The 15,189-nt window shown below is 60.6% G+C and overlaps 1 protein-coding gene across 1 annotated transcript; it reads left to right on the top strand.

Annotated features, from left to right (window-relative positions):
• The first annotated feature begins 306 nt into the window (after positions 1-306).
• NID2 (nidogen 2) lies at positions 307-15,149 on the top strand. Its single transcript, XM_026849188.1, is given in 22 exon segments — positions 307-414; positions 416-784; positions 3,682-3,914; positions 4,172-4,584; positions 5,435-5,584; positions 5,662-5,907; positions 6,161-6,361; positions 6,542-6,760; positions 7,331-7,474; positions 7,688-7,816; positions 7,897-8,040; positions 8,120-8,239; positions 8,322-8,561; positions 9,270-9,506; positions 9,702-9,923; positions 10,093-10,262; positions 11,684-11,813; positions 11,998-12,169; positions 12,803-12,960; positions 13,204-13,327; positions 14,064-14,176; positions 14,267-15,149. Coding segments are annotated over 22 exon segments (4,053 nt in total). The 3' UTR covers positions 14,278-15,149.
• Positions 15,150-15,189: the final 40 nt, after the last annotated feature.

The following is a 15,189-nucleotide window of genomic DNA, read 5'->3' as shown; positions in this document are numbered from 1 at the left end:
GCGCTCCATCGCTCTGTCCCCCCATCCCTCCCTCCATCTTCCTTCCCCCCGCTCACCCCTTTCCTCCCCCTTGACATCCCTCGCCCCTTCTCCCCACCCCTGCCCCTCCACGTGTGACTTTGCCGCCTCCAGCCCTGCGCCACCGCACGTGTCTTTCCTCCATCCATCCCTTTCCTCTCCCCATTTTCCCCCTCCTGCTCGGTGTCTCCGGCCGTGGAGGAACAAGAGGGCTTTCTCCCTTGCAGCTGCTTCCCCGCCAGCAGCGGCTGCAGCTGGGGCGGCCCCTGAGCTGCAGCTCTCTGGGGGATGGAGAAGCCCGAGGTCTTTGTTTTCTCCTTGGCCGGATGGGGCCACGCGGCCTCAGGACTCTCAGCCCTGTGCCCCACTCCACCAGGGAGAGGGGGGACATGGCGGGGGGACCGCTGGCGGAGGCACCTCTGCACCTCCTGAGCACCCTGCGCCGCTCTATCCACAGGTGGGGACGAACGGGGTCATCTCCACCCAGGATTTCCCCAGGGAGACCCAGTACGTGGATGACGATTTCCCCACAGACTTCCCCGTCATCGCTCCCTTCCTGGCCGACCTCGACACCTCCGGTGACAGAGGGAACATCTATTATCGGCAAGACGACTCTCCAGACGTGCTGGACCAGGCTGCGGGTTACATCCAGGCTGGGTTCCCCCGCACCGCCGGCTCCTTCGTGCCCACTGATGCCTTCATCGCCACCTGGGAGAACGTGGGCGCCTACCAGGAGCTCTCGCAGGACGCCGAGCCCTCTGAGAAGGTGAGGCCGTTGGGCCGAGGTTGGACGCTCACCCTACGCGTCGCGGGAGGATGAGTCTTCCTCACGTAGCACCCAAAACACTCGGTCTCTTATTTCTGGGCAGTTGGATGGTGGATCCAACCTTGGATGAGCGTTGGGGGAGATGTGGAGCTTTGTCGGTGGGTCTGTTGGCTTTGCTGATGGGCAGAAGAAGTTTAAAAGTCGCCTTCAACTTCCACAGTTGGAGGTGCTCAAGCTTTTCCCAGTTTTCCAGGCCGAGCTTTACAGTGCCGGTGGCTCTGGATTTCCAAGGCAGAGTTAGGCCAAGGGGACAGCTGGGGGAAGCCCAGGTCACCCATCGGTCTCCAGACCTTGGGGCTGGTCCTTCTGCCCGCGCGCTGAAGAACGCTGCCGGCGAGGAACCGGCTTCAGAATTTCCACCGTGGGTTGAGTTTGAGTCTGGAAAACAAGCCCGTAGGTGGTCTGCCGGGTCGGGGAGGTGACCTGTGCTCTCCACCCTTGGGCTGATAAGGCTTCTGAGTGGGTGGACCTACAGCGCTGCCTTTCCCCGAAACTGCTGGATCTGCTGCTGGGGCAGGAGCCGTCACGTTAAGCTGATGACGTGCTGAGGAGGTGACGGTGACGCTCAGCGGCAGGACAGGCTCCTTGAAACGAGCTGGATATGAAGAGCTACAGGAGGAAAACGCTTGTGACGATGACCCAGAGCTGTGTGATGGGTGACGGGCTCTCACCGCGGTGGGGTGGGCTGAACCCAAAGCCCGTCAGTAGCCACCGGGTCCCCTCGGGCCACCGGGAGCCGTCCCCTCCTGTCGTCCCCCCGCTCTGGGGCCCTTCGGTAGCGGGTTGCTGAGAGCAGTGGCCAAGCAGGGGAAGAAAACGAGGTTTGGAAGGAAACAACGCACATTTTTTCCTCTAATTTAAAACTTGGGAAAGCAGCTGAAGAGATGCCATCAGGGGCCTCGCAGCGACCTCGCGGCCGTCAAAAACGCAGCCTCCTCTTCTCTTCCCAATTGTTTTTTTTTTCCTCTGAGAAGTTGGATCGGGTTTTAAAATGAAACCGGTCTTGCTTGGAAACAGGCAGCTCCAGGGAACACTTCATTCAAGACACACTGAAATGCAGCTTGTGCCTGCACTTTGCCGAACTCCCCTTTAGCCCAAACTGCTACAAAACTCCCCAAACACCACTTTTTTTTTTGCCTGACGAAATATGGCGTTTATTTGAAACGCTGCCCTCCCGCTGCTCAGAACCAGGATTGACCTCGAAGCCTTTACCCCCTGCTTTGGAAAGTCATGGCTTGTCCATTTTTGAGCCTCGAAAGCAGAAACTGGGGTTAAGGCTGGGGGGGGGTTAGAGGCTCCCTGGTCCCTGCCTTGGGGGTCCTGCCTGGCCGGGAGGTCTGCCAGCACTGCCAGCAGCGCCCTGTCCCCTCCAGCTCCTTGGGGACTCTCTTAGTCCCTGCAGTGCTGCTTGCCAGGGCCGCGGAGCGGGGTGAGGGCTGACCTCGCTTCTGCGGGAGGACAAATTGCCCTTTGGGCTGGAATTTGCCCTTTGCAGCTCTTTGCCAGGAGCAGCCGGGGGCTGCCTCCCCCCTCCCCACCCCTCTCTCTGCCCCACGTCCCGCCGTGCCAGCACATCGGTGTCACCCACCGCGTCCCCCCTCGCCGCCCACCACGAGGCAAAATGAATCCTGCAGCTGCCGCCGCGATTTGGCCTGCGTGGGGGAGGAATCCAGCCCCCGGGGTGGTTTGGGGGGGGGAGAGTGTGTCCCCCCCCAGCTTTTTGGCCGCCTTTGCACGGGGTCTCTGAATGCCCGAGTGTGCGACGCGCACAACAAGGCTCTTTATATCCCGCGGGGCCGCCGGGAAACCCTGCGATGCCCCCAGGGGCCCTGAGCCCCAAAACTGGGGCTGACGCTGCTGGGACAGGCTGGGTTAGGCTGGGGGGGGCTGCACGGGGGGAGCCCCCACCGCTCCTGCCCACTGCTCCCGGGGTGAAACTGGGAGTTGAATCGTTTTTCCTTCACTTGGGCGCCGTTCCCCGCTCGCGGCTGCCAGCAGCTCGTGGGGAAGGGCTGCTGCTGCTCTGGGCTTATATTTGTTTTTTCGGACCTATGCCTGGGTCAAACGCTGCGAGTGTTGGTTTCACCGTGTTTGGGGTGACCGTGAGGGGAGCAGCGTGTGGGGGGGTTCTCTGGTGGCTTGTAAGGGTTGTGCTCGCTCCGTCCATCGGTCCCGCTCCCTGGCTCAGCCTCGCTCGGGGCTGGCACGTCCCCAAGGCTCGCAGGGCCGGCACGGCAGGCAGCCAGCGTGCCTATAGCGGGACGTATGGGTGCGGGGAAGGCTGGAGCACAAGCATGTTTTTTCCTGAGGAAACCAAACTAAAATTGTTCTCAGGGAGAAGCGGAGGGGGGGTGTGGGGGTTTCCTCTGAGGCTGATGGGACAGAGAGGGGCTACTGGTGTCAGGGACAGGGCAGGAGGAAGGGGACAGCAGTGAGGGGTTCCCAGGTGGCTGCGTGCCAGCTGTGGTGTGGGGGTTACGTGGCCAGGGATGCTCCTGGGCATGGTATGGGGCTGTCCCCTCTCTGCGTGACAGCTCCAAGGGATGCCCCTGCACTGGAGCAGCTGGGAGGGGGTGGCCTGGCTGTGTCCTGGGCTCCTGTTTGGGGGATGCTGAGCATCTTCCCAGGACATTGGGCTGGGATTTGGCCATGCATGAGCAGCCCCTGCTCCTGCTCTTCCCCAGAAGCAGTCTGCAGGCTGACAAGAGGGCCCTTTCGGGGTGCTTCCAGGCACTGCTGTGTGCGAGGAGGTGGCTGTCCCATCCCTCGTCCCCTTCCCTGTCTCAGTCCTCCGCTGAGGTCCCGCCCATCTATCTGTCCTGCTCTCCCTTTGCCAGCTCAACACCTTCCAGGCGGTCCTAGCCTACGATGACGAGGACACCTACGCCATCTTCCTCTACCCCGATGGTGGCCTCCAATTCCTGGGGACACGGCCCAAGGAATCCTACAATGTCCAGCTGGAGCTGCCGGCCAGGGTGGGCTTCAGCCGGGGGGATGGTGACGACCCGAAGAGGGACGGGCTCTTCCACAGCCTGGCCAGCAGCGAGGAGGCTCTGAGGCACCTGGAGCGGTGCGTGGTGCCGGGGGGCTGTGTGGGGCGGGCTGGGGGAGCGGGGTCACCTTCTGCCAACCCCCGGAGCCTTTTGAAGGCTTGAAGAAGGAGGAGAGTGAGGTGGGGGTGATGGGCTGAGTCAGGGAGCTTGGCCCCATGTGCACAGGCACTTTTTGGGAGCTGTTTTGGGGGTCTGGGGAGGGCTGGTGTGGAGCAGGGTGGGGTCCCTTTGGGGTGGGCGTGATGGACATGAATGTTGTGCTGCTGTTCTGCAGGGAGAGCAATGTGGGGGTACCCGGTGTGTGGGTCTTCCACGTGGGCAGTGCGGCCCCCCTGGAGCACGTGGAGCCAGGGGGCGGCAGGGGAACCGTGCAGAGCCCCGTGCACCATGGCCCCGGCGACTACGCCCATGCGCTCTACGGCCACGCTGACCACGCGTCCACGGAGCTGCCAGCTCAGCGTGGCACAGAGGCCACGTCACCGCATCCTGGCCACGGACCCCACGCCCCAGCACTGCTGGGCATCGTCCCCAGGGGGCTGCCCGTGTCCTCGGGGCAGGAGCGGAGCCGCCGGCTGCACCCTGATGAGGACAGTGGTGCCCGGCAGAGCTACTCTGCCAACCCTTCTTCCTACAGCTCCGGGCATCACGGTGTCGGTGTGGAGGAAGATGTGCATTTTAACCCTGATGGTGAGTGGCCACAGCCCTTGCGATGACCGAATGGGGACGTCTAGTGGCAGGTGGGGATGAGTCTCTTGAGCCAAGGAACAAATGCCAGGACAAGAGGGAATGGCCTCAAGCTGCCCAGGGCAGGGTCAGGCTGGCTCTGAGGAAGGATTTCTGTGCAGAAGGGGCTGTTGGGCATTGGAATGGGCTGCCCAGGGCAGGGGGGAGTCCCCGGGATCCCTGGAGGGGTTGAAGAGTCGGGCTGAGCCAGCGCTGAGGGATCTGGGGGAGTTGGGAACGGTCAGGGTGAGGTTCATGGTTGGGCTGGAGGAGCTTCAAGGGCTTTTCCAACCCAGATGATTCTGTGGGCGGCCCCCTAAAAAAGGCCTCTTTGCTGCAAGCTCATCTCTTCCCAAGCAGCCGGGGCTGGAGCTAGCGTGGGCTGGCATTGCTCCTGCGAAGCTGCTGCCCTCCCAGCTCCTCTCCTCCTGGCCAAATCCTGCTGCCAAGGGGCTGCCAGAGCCATATGTCCGTGCCCGAAGGCTTTGCTCCGTGTTACGAGGAGGGAAGCTCGGGGACGGGAAGCTCAGGCGACAGGTTGTGGAGCTTCTTTGGCAAGTGCTTGGGGGAGCAAAGCCCCGTCCCCAGCCGGCTGTCTCCCAAAAATACGCAGGAACTTGATCTCTCACCCTCTGTCAGAACTGCCTGAAATCAGGCAACAGGTTCAAAACCCTCCCCTATGCATCCCAGGCAGCTATTTTTAGGAACCAGCCCATCTCCCAACGGTGGTTTTGGGGCCAGGGAGGCAAGGTGCCCAACCCCCATGAGAGGTGGCTTTGTCACCATGTCCCCAACCCTCTCCCCTTGGCCCCAGTGTTCACCTACAGCGCGGCCAGCAAGGAGACGTGTGCCCAGCACCACGGGCGCTGCTCCCCGCACGCCTTCTGCACCGACTACGCCACCGGCGTCTGCTGCCACTGCCGGGCCACCTACTACGGCAACGGGCGGCAGTGCCTGCCTGAAGGTACGCGGGGCGGCCGGCGGGGACGGGCACCCTGTGCCTGGGTGGCCACTGCCAGGGGTGCCCGTTTCCCTGCCCAGGGGCCGTGCATCGCCTCAACGGGAAGGTGAGCGGGAGCTTGACGGTGGGACGGGCGTCCGTCCGCTTCCAGGACGTCGACCTCCACGCCTACATCGTGGGCAGCGACGGCCGAACATACACGGCCATCAGCGGGGTGCCCCAGCCCGCTGCCCGGGCCCTCCTGCCCCTCCTGCCCGTCGGCGGGCTCTTCGCCTGGCTCTTCGCCCTGGAGGAGCCCGGCGCCGAGAACGGCTTCAGCATCACCGGTGAGCGGGGACCTGGGTCACCGAGCCCCGTTGCTCCATGGGACGTGGCTTCTGGTGGGGTGGCCCCGGGAGGCAAGGAGGGGTGCAGGTTTGGGTCAGCCCCACGGCTCCCCCGATCGTCTCCCTGGGTTCAGTGTCACCTCCCGGCTGCGAGCCCTCGCAGGAGTGCCAGAGGAGCGGGGAAGGATGCTTGGGGGATGTATTCCCTAAAAATCCTACAACCGAACGCCGCCTGTTCCCTCTTCCTGCCCAGGTGCTGAATTCACCCAGAGCCTGGAGGTGACCTTCTACCCCGGGGAGGAGACGGTGCACGTCACTCAGACAGCCGAGGGCCTGGGACCAGACAATTATTTAAACCTTAAGACACACATCCAGGGCCAGGTGCCATTTCTCCCGGAGAACGTCACCGTCCACATTGCTCCCTACAAGGAGCTCTACCAATACTCCAGCTCAGGTAGGAGCCTGTGCTCAGCCCCACAGTTGCTTTCACACATGCCATCCCCACATGCCCCATCCGGAACAGCCCAAACCCACCCCATCCCCACCACGCTTCCCCCCCGCAATCCAAGAGACAGTGACGCTGAAGCCTCTTTTCCCACACCCCATGGGGGGTGTTTTTCTGGCCGTCCAGCAGCTGTGACATCCTCTGCTCACCGGGAATACATCCTGGCCGCGGGCACTGCCAACCAGACCTTGTTGTACCGCCTGCGCCAGAACGTCACCTTCGCCGGCTGCCCGCACGCCCGCCTGCCCGCCCGGCAGCAGCTCAGTGTGACACGGGCTTTCGCCCTCTACGACAGCCAGGAGCACGTCCTACGTTATGCCCTCGCTGCCCGCATCGGCTCAGCACGAGGTGAGCTCTGGCACCCACCCCGGGGTGCCCACCCCAGGGTGCCAGCCCCCACTTTGCTCAGAAACAGCCCAAAGAGAGGTTTGTTTTGTTTTGGTTTGGTTTGGTTTTTCTCTTCCCAAGCAGCATTTGCTGAAGCCTCATCACCCTTGGGTGATGGCCTCAAGCTGCCCAGGGCAGGGTCAGGCTGGCTCTGAGGAAGGATTTCTGTGCAGAAGGGGCTGTTGGGCGTTGGAATGGGCTGCCCAGGGCAGGGGGGAGTCCCCGGGATCCCTGGAGGGGTTGAAGAGTCGGTCTGAGCCAGCGCTGAGGGATCTGGGGGAGTTGGGAACGGTCAGGGTGAGGTTCATGGTTGGACTGGAGGAGCTTCAAGGGCTTTTCCAACCCCAGTGATTCTGTAATTCTGTGAAGCACTCCCGGCACCGGGTGGCACAGCCATGGGTTCCTGCATGGGACGAGAGTGCTGCGTCACAGCAGCGATGCCGGTCAGATATAAATGGGAACACTTGTTCCTCACTCCCTGTGTCTCGCAGGCCTTTTTCTCCCCACATTAACACCCCCCCTTGCCTGCAGGCGATGCCGAGAATCCCCTGGTGAACCCGTGCCATGACAACACACACGTGTGCGAGGCGACAGCACGCTGCCAGCCCGGTGTGGGGATGGAGTACACCTGCGAGTGCGCAGCCGGGTACCGCGGGGACGGACGGGGCTGCCGAGGTGAGTGGGGGCTGCAGGTGGGGGGGGCAGGGAGCAGGGGCTGGAGTCAGGGTGTTGGGGACAGCGAGGGAAGCACTCCAGGAGCATTGCAGGGACAGAGGATGGGCAGCTTGAGGCAGGACGCGCCCCCCCTCAAGGCTGGGAGCGGGCAGACCCTGAAATTAGGGGTGTCCCACCACTACGGGGCTGCCCGGTGTCTCCCCCTTCCTCCAGATGTAGACGAGTGCAGCGAGGGTCTGAGCCAGTGCGGCCCCTTCACTGTCTGCCTCAACATGCCGGGCAGTTACCGGTGCGAGTGCCGCGGCGGCTACCAGCCGGCGGAGGACGGGCAGGCGTGTGTGCGTAAGTGCCAGCCCCACGGTTTTGGGATCCCCCCCCATGGGGCTCACCCCGGCCACCCCTTCACCCCCTTGTCCCCGCAGCGCTGGCACCGCCAAGTAACCCCTGTGAGGACGGGAGCCACCCCTGCGCGCCAGCTGACCGGGCACGCTGCCTGCCCCGCGCCGGCGGCCGCCCCACCTGCGAGTGCCTCCCCGGGTACGCCGGCGATGGCATCGACTGCTCCGGTACGGTGGGGGCACGGGAGGGACCACGTAGGTACCAGGATGCCTTGCCCTGGCTGATTCCCATCTTCCCTATGTGCAGACGTGGATGAGTGCACCAGAAACCCATGTCACCCGGCTGCCACCTGCTACAACACACCAGGCTCCTTCTCCTGCCGCTGCCAACCCGGCTACGAGGGCGATGGCTTCCAGTGCACGCGCGGTAAGGCTGCCCGGCTCGCCCTCACGCTGGCTCTGCCCGGGGTGGGGGCTTCCCCATCCTCACTCTGCTGTTGCTTTGGCAGAAGGGAGCATGCAGCGGCTGACCCCCTGCCAGCACGAGCGGCTGTACCCGCGGGCGGTGCCGCCGGGACCCTCGCCCGTCAGCAACGGGCACGTGCCCCAGTGCGACGAGGAGGGTCGGTACCGGCCCTTGCAGTGCCATGGCAGCACCGGGCACTGCTGGTGCGTGGACGCTGCGGGGCAGGAGATCGCTGGCACACGGACGGCACCGGGCAGCACCCCGCCTCGCTGCGGGAGCCCAGGTCAGTGCCCCGGGGGGTGCCGTCCCCTCCCTGTAGCACCCTGACCCCGTCAGTGCCTTGGAGCGGGGGGAGTGCTCGAGGGGGTGAGGGGAGGTGGGTGGGGTCCTTCGGTGTCTTGTTGGCACCCTGATGGGATCCGTGGGCACCCAGCTCTTGGGACAGAGCGTCCCCCAGCACCGCGGGGCAGGAGATGCCCTGGCTGGCTTGTGCTCGGGGGAAGAGGGTGTTGAGAAGGTGCTGGAGCAGGCAGAGCCCTGCCTGGCCCTGCCCATCCTGCCCGGCTGCAGCATTTTGGGCCCAGCCACCAGCAGAGAGGGGACAGTGGGGCTGCAGTGAGCGGAGGGGACCCTCTGCCCAACCACCCAGCTGGGGGCTTCGCTGCCGTGGCCTGGGTGCAGGCTGCTGCCAAATGGGTTGTTGGGCACTTCAGGGGGGCTCCTGGGTCTTTAGGGTGCCCTGGCCCCACGGGGTTATAGTGGCAATGGCCGTTGGGGCACCTCCTCTGTCATCTTGCGACGGAGGGGACAGCCACGGGGTGCTGAGGGGGCAGGAGGGAGGGCAGCCCCAACGCAAGGCGGGTGGTCAAGTGGTGCCAGCAGAGCATCACCCAGCCCTGGGTGACACAGGGCCAAACCTGGGTGCCAGGAGGGTCCAGGGGAGCTGCATGGCACCCCCTGAGCCTGAGGGGGGGGCGTTTGCTGCCAGCAGAGCCCGTCCGACAGATGACCCCCTGCGAACACGAGCGGCTGTACCCACGGGCGGTGCCACCAGGACCCTCACCCGTGGGCAACGGGCACGTGCCCCAGTGCGACGAGGAGGGTCGGTACCGGCCCTTGCAGTGCCACGGCAGCACTGGGTACTGCTGGTGCGTGGACGCCGCGGGGCAGGAGATCGCTGGCACGCGGACGGCACCAGGCAGCACCCCACCTCGCTGTGGGAGCCCAGGTCAGTGCCCCGGGGGGTGCCGTCCCCTCCCCATAGCACCCTGACCCCGTGCTGCCCCTCCGGCATGCTGAGAGCATGGAGGGGCACCCAGCAAGGAGAGGGGGACGCGGGGCTCCAGCAAAGCCCTGAGTTTCCCTGAGCTTGCGCGCGGGGTCCATCACGGGAGGGGGTGACTGTCACTCGTCACCTTGCCAGAGCCCACGGAGCGGCCCCGCACCATGTGCGAGCGCTGGCGGCAGAGCTTGCTGGAGCACTACGGCGGCAGCCCCCGCCACGACCAGTATGTGCCGCAGTGCGAGGCGGGGGGAGCCTTCACCCCTCTGCAGTGCCACGGGGACAGCGGGTACTGCTGGTGTGTGGATGAGAACGGCAGGGAGATCCAGGGGACGCGCTCGGAGCCTGGCAGCACCCCACCGTGTAAGAGCTCAGCATCCCAAGTGTGACACCCCCCCCCACCCCCACCCCCAATATCTAGCACAGCGTGGCGCTTGGCACTGCACCCTGCTGCTGCTCGGGTGCGGAGCCGAGGAGATGATTCTCTCCGAGCCATCTCTCTCCCTTGTCCCCCCTTTTATTTATGTGCCAGGTCTCCCCAGCGTCGCGCCGCCCAGCGTCCGGCCATCTCCCCGACCCGACGTGTCCCCACCGGCCACGGGGACCTTTCTGCTCTATGCTCAGGGACAGCAAATCGGCTACCTCCCGCTCAACGGCACACGGCTGCAGAAGGAGGCAGCCAAGACCCTGCTCTCCCTGCATGTACAGTATCTCCAGCGCCGGGCGTGGGCTGTGGGACCACCGGAGGGAGTTAGGGACAGGCGGGTGCCACGGCTCCGTGTTTTGCATCACCCTGGCCTGCTCTTGCCTGAGCTGTGAGGGACCTGGGGGGTTGATTGACAGCCAGCTGAACAGGAGCCAGCAGTGTGCCCAGGGGGCCAAGAAGGCCGATGGCATCCTGGCTTGTGTCAGCAATAGCGTGGCCAGCAGGGACAGGGAAGGGATCTGAGCCCTGGGCTCGGCACTGGTGAGGCCGCCCCTCAATTCCTGGGTTCAGTTTTGGGCCCCTCACCCCAAAAAGGCCATTGAATGACTCGAGCGTGGCCAGAGAAGGGCAACGGAGCTGGGGCAGGGTCTGGAGCACAGGTCTGCTGGGGAGCGGCTGGGGGAACTGGGGGGGTTCAGTCTGGAGAAGAGGAGGCTGAGGGGAGACCTCCTGGCCCTCTGCAACTCCCTGCCAGGAGGGGGCAGAGAGGGGGGATGAGTCTCTGGAGCCAAGGAGCCAGCGCCAGGCCCCGAGGGAATGGCCTCAAGCTGCCCAGGGCAGGGTCAGGCTGGCTCTGAGGAAGGATTTCTGTGCAGAAGGGGCTGTTGGGCGTTGGAATGGGCTGCCCAGGGCAGGGGGGAGTCCCCGGGATCCCTGGAGGGGTTGAAGAGTCGGGCTGAGCCAGCGCTGAGGGATCTGGGGGAGTTGGGAACGGTCAGGGGGAGGGTCATGGTTGGGCTGGAGGAGCTGCGAGGGCTTTTCCAACCAAGATCATTCTGTGATGGTCTGAGGGGGTCACTTCTTGATGTTGGGTTGTGGGTGCATTGGCTGTGCCAGCTGCCTTGGGGCGAAGATGGAGGAAGGGGAGGGGGTGTGTCACAACCTGGGGCTGCAAGGAATGCAAGTGCTCACAGAGCTCCCTGGCCATCAGTCACAGACCCCGGGCTGCAGCTCTACTGCAAACTTGCCTCTTCCCTTCCTCAGACTCCTCTTGGAGCATGGCCATGTGCATCCCCAGCCAGGCCAGACCGAGGGAGAGGAACGCTGAAAACAAAGCCATGACCCTCCCAGCACCCCAGGGAACTGAAACACCTCGCCAAGTATTCCCTTTCCCCCTCCTGCCGGTCATTCCTAGGGCTGCCTTCACTCTTGGAGCAGTCTCTCCTTGAGCCAAAGGGTTTTAAACCCATCTGGACGTGGGTGTGCGCCTGCGACAGCTGGCCTCAAATCCTCCGCGCAGGGTTCAGCCGGGGGTGTGCAGCAGGAGCCCGTCGCTCTTGGGTTTTGCCAGGAAAAAGGGATTCAAGAGTCATTCCGCATTACTGCATCTCGCACAGTGCCCTGAGCAGCTCCTGGTGCTGGCTGGAGGGATGAGGGTGCTTGATTTCACCCTGTGTCCCTCTCCCAACCCTGACAGGGCTCCATCGTGGTGGGGATCGACTACGACTGCCGGGAGAAGATGATCTATTGGACCGATGTGGCCGGCCGGACCATAAGCCGGGCGAGTCTGGAGCCAGGCGCTGAGCCGGAGACCGTTATCAACTCAGGTGTGCTCCCACCACCCGACATCCCCCCCAAAGCCACGCCAGCAGGTCCACACCCGTTTGTGCCCATCGTGGCACCGGGGCTGTCCCACCTTGGAGCTCCTTGAGCTGCACTCGCGTCCCTTGGCTGTGGCTCGGGGCACCGTGACGGGTCCCCAGGCGCTTGACCACGGCCATCCCTCGGCAGGGCTCATCAGCCCCGAGGGGCTAGCGGTGGACCACCTGCGCCGAGCCATGTTCTGGACTGACAGCGGCCTGGATAAGATTGAGAGAGCCCGGCTGGATGGCTCCGAGCGGCGGGTGCTCTTCGACACAGAGCTCGTCAACCCCCGGGCCATCGCGGTGGACCCCGTCCGAGGGTGAGTGGTGGCATTTCTGGAGGGATTTCCAGGCAGGGCTGTGGCACAGTGCCAGATTTGCAGTAGGAGTCATATTGGGGGGGGGGGAAAAAAAGCCTGAGAGGGGCTGTTTGCCTTCAGCCAGGTACCTGTGATGGGACAAGGTAGGACCCTCAGGGGAGGGTCAAACCCACACAGCGGTGCCAAGGCCCCAGCCTGACCCTGCGAGCAGCTCTCCTACGCTGCACACCCCACAGGAGGGATTGGCTGTTCCCCACCCCTTCTTTTATTTAGTAATTCAACATTTGGCTAAACCTGCTGTTTCTGTGGCTGGATGTCCATTATTCTTAAAAGCTTTGAAACTTGCCCGGCCTTTGAAAACACAAGCTGTGCCTCTGGGGTGCTGCTGCGATACAAAATGTGCTACTCCTAAGACTCGCCCTCATCTAGGAGCCATGGTTCGGGTCATAAACATGTTTGACATCGTTCTGGTTTTCTCTTAGATTTTTTTCAAATCAAAGATTTATTTCAGGCACTGTTAAGGGGAAAACCAGGCCTCTCTCCTGACAAGAACCAGTAACGAAGCTGATAAGCTCCTATCACTCTCCTTAGTGTTGTGTGTCCTGCTTGTTCATTATATAATTATTTCCCAAGCAACCTTTACTGGACGGACTGGAATCGTGAAGCACCCAAAATCGAAACTTCTACTGTCAACGGAGCCAACAGGAGGGTCCTGGTGAATAAAGACATCGGTTTGCCCAACGGCCTGACCTTTGACCCCTTCTCCAAGCTGCTCTGTTGGGCAGACGCAGGTAACTTCAGCAAGGAGGGCTCAGACTCCGACACACTAAACCTTGAGGGATAAAACCAGCTAAATCTGTCTTTATCCTGTTGCTATCTGTGGGATTCTCTGCCCCCTTCCATGGTCCTGGTGTAAGAACACAAGTTGCTTCTCCATCATCATTAAGCTGAGAAGCTGTTTCAAAAATTAGTGAATACAAAGACGACGTTTGGGGTTTTTTTGGCTGCCTGGTAACTGTCTTGTGTTTGAAAAGGAACGAAGCACCTGGAGTGCACCTTCCCTGACGGCGCAGGCCGGCGTGTCATACAGAACAACCTCAACTACCCCTTCAGCATCATCAGTTATGCCAATCACTTCTACCACACCGACTGGAGACGGTAAGGAAAGAAAAGCTGCTGCCTCCCGTGGCCGGGAGCACTGAGCTGGCAGCTCCTGGGGCTCCAGCCTCTGTCCCTCCCTGCCCTAGCCACGCTAGCGAGCAGCTCCAAGTGGCTTTGAGCTAGAGGGGGAAAAAATATAAAGGCAGTCCCCAGCCCTAGTCCCTGAGTCCTGGCACCTCACCAGGGCACTCTCAGGTCTCCTCCAGTGCCACGTTCAGCAACACCCGCTTGTAAATCTCAGCAGTTGTTCAGAAACAACCCATTTCCTGGGAGGGACAGAAAGAGCAGTTGGGTTTTTGTGCTTTTTTTTTTTTTAATTAAAATTTGGCACAAGTTTCTGAATCTAGAAGCACTCCTCGGTTGTTCCCTCTCCCCCGCCACCCAAGGGCCTTGGCCATCAGGAACTTGCCTCTCTTCCCCCTCCAGCTGGAAGCTCTCAAAACTTCCATCAAATCTTAACAGATTACAACAAACACTTAAGCGCTTGCCATGCTTGGAGGAGACTCTCAGGGAGCTAATCTCTCCTCGGAAGGCTGGCTCTGAGACGCTGCATCACCACGAACTGCACTGAGCGAGCTGAATGTAGATTTTACAGGGCAAATTTTTTTCCACTTTGTTGTGCAGGTCTTCAGACCCATCTTTTGAGCTGCCCCTGTTCTTAAATGCATATAGAGAGGGAAAAAAACCCAAGTTTCATAGATGAGTAAAGCACTTCTCCCCCTTTTATCACCAGGGATGGTGTGATAGCTATTGATAAAGAAACCGGCTCCTTTACCGATGAGTATCTTCCAGAGCAGCGATCACATCTCTATGGAATAACTGCAGTTTATCCGTACTGCCCTGGAGGTAAAAACACAACAAAACCCACTTCCCTTCTTATTGTCTTGACAGCAGTTATATGCCTGACACGCTAAAAATATCCCCTTCTCTCTGCAGCAAGGAAATAGTAACTGCTATTTCAAGAAACAACAATCTTTGCACCCAAAAGAACTTCAGACCCAGAGAACTGTCACTGCATACAACTACAGGGGAAAACCCTTAACCAAGGCCAATGAAGTGACCTACTTTCCTGCAAAAGATTATCAAGTACTTTTTGAAGTTATACCTCAGGTCTTTACTACTGTATTTTTTTAAAAAGCAAAATACATTGATATATTGCAAAAAAGAATGGTCCTGTGAATCTTAAGGCCATTACTCTTAACTCTTGCTTATGCAAGCAAATTTAAAACGTAGCTTATTCAAATGTTTTTATTGGAAGAAGAACAGATTAATTTTTCATAGTTTTGACAATCTGACCAACGGGTCCTTTTATCCAAAAATAAGTGCCATGGGAGAGCTTTGGATGCAGTATCTTGCTGGGTCTAAGTAATCTACAGCCCTGAAAAAGAGAGACTGTGCGTGCTCCAAAGGTGTGCAGAACAGTTACGTGATATGGCAAAGGCATTGAAGTTTTTCCAGGAGAGAATTCTGTATTTTCACCACTGCCTCAATGCATGTCTTTTAGTATTTATATTAGAAGAATATGCTAGAAGTGATCTGTTCATGGGTGTTGGTTCTAAGTGCCTTCATAGACCTACCCACTGTAGACCAATACATGTTCAGAAATACCATTTATGTTGTAATGCTTCACTTTTTCTAGGTTACTTCAATAATTGAATAAAATGGTTGTTTTAAGTTTCCCTTTGGATTTAGTTTTTAAATATTTCAGTTGTAGGGTAGGCTGTGGAAGAGCAGCAAGCCAGTTCAGATGGCAGGACCTCAGCAAAAGGGGAAGCTGCAGAGCCTTTATGTAACACTCCCTTCTCAACACAAAGCCAAAGACAATGGAAAAAAAAAAAAAAAAAGTCATATTTGCCAAC

This window comes from Athene cunicularia (genome assembly GCF_003259725.1).
Source record: "Athene cunicularia isolate RWA chromosome 5 unlocalized genomic scaffold, athCun1 chr5_part1, whole genome shotgun sequence".
Classification (NCBI taxonomy): domain Eukaryota; kingdom Metazoa; phylum Chordata; class Aves; order Strigiformes; family Strigidae; genus Athene; species Athene cunicularia.
Note: the sequence above shows the minus strand (reverse complement) of the source record. Positions and strands in the feature narration are given on the sequence as shown.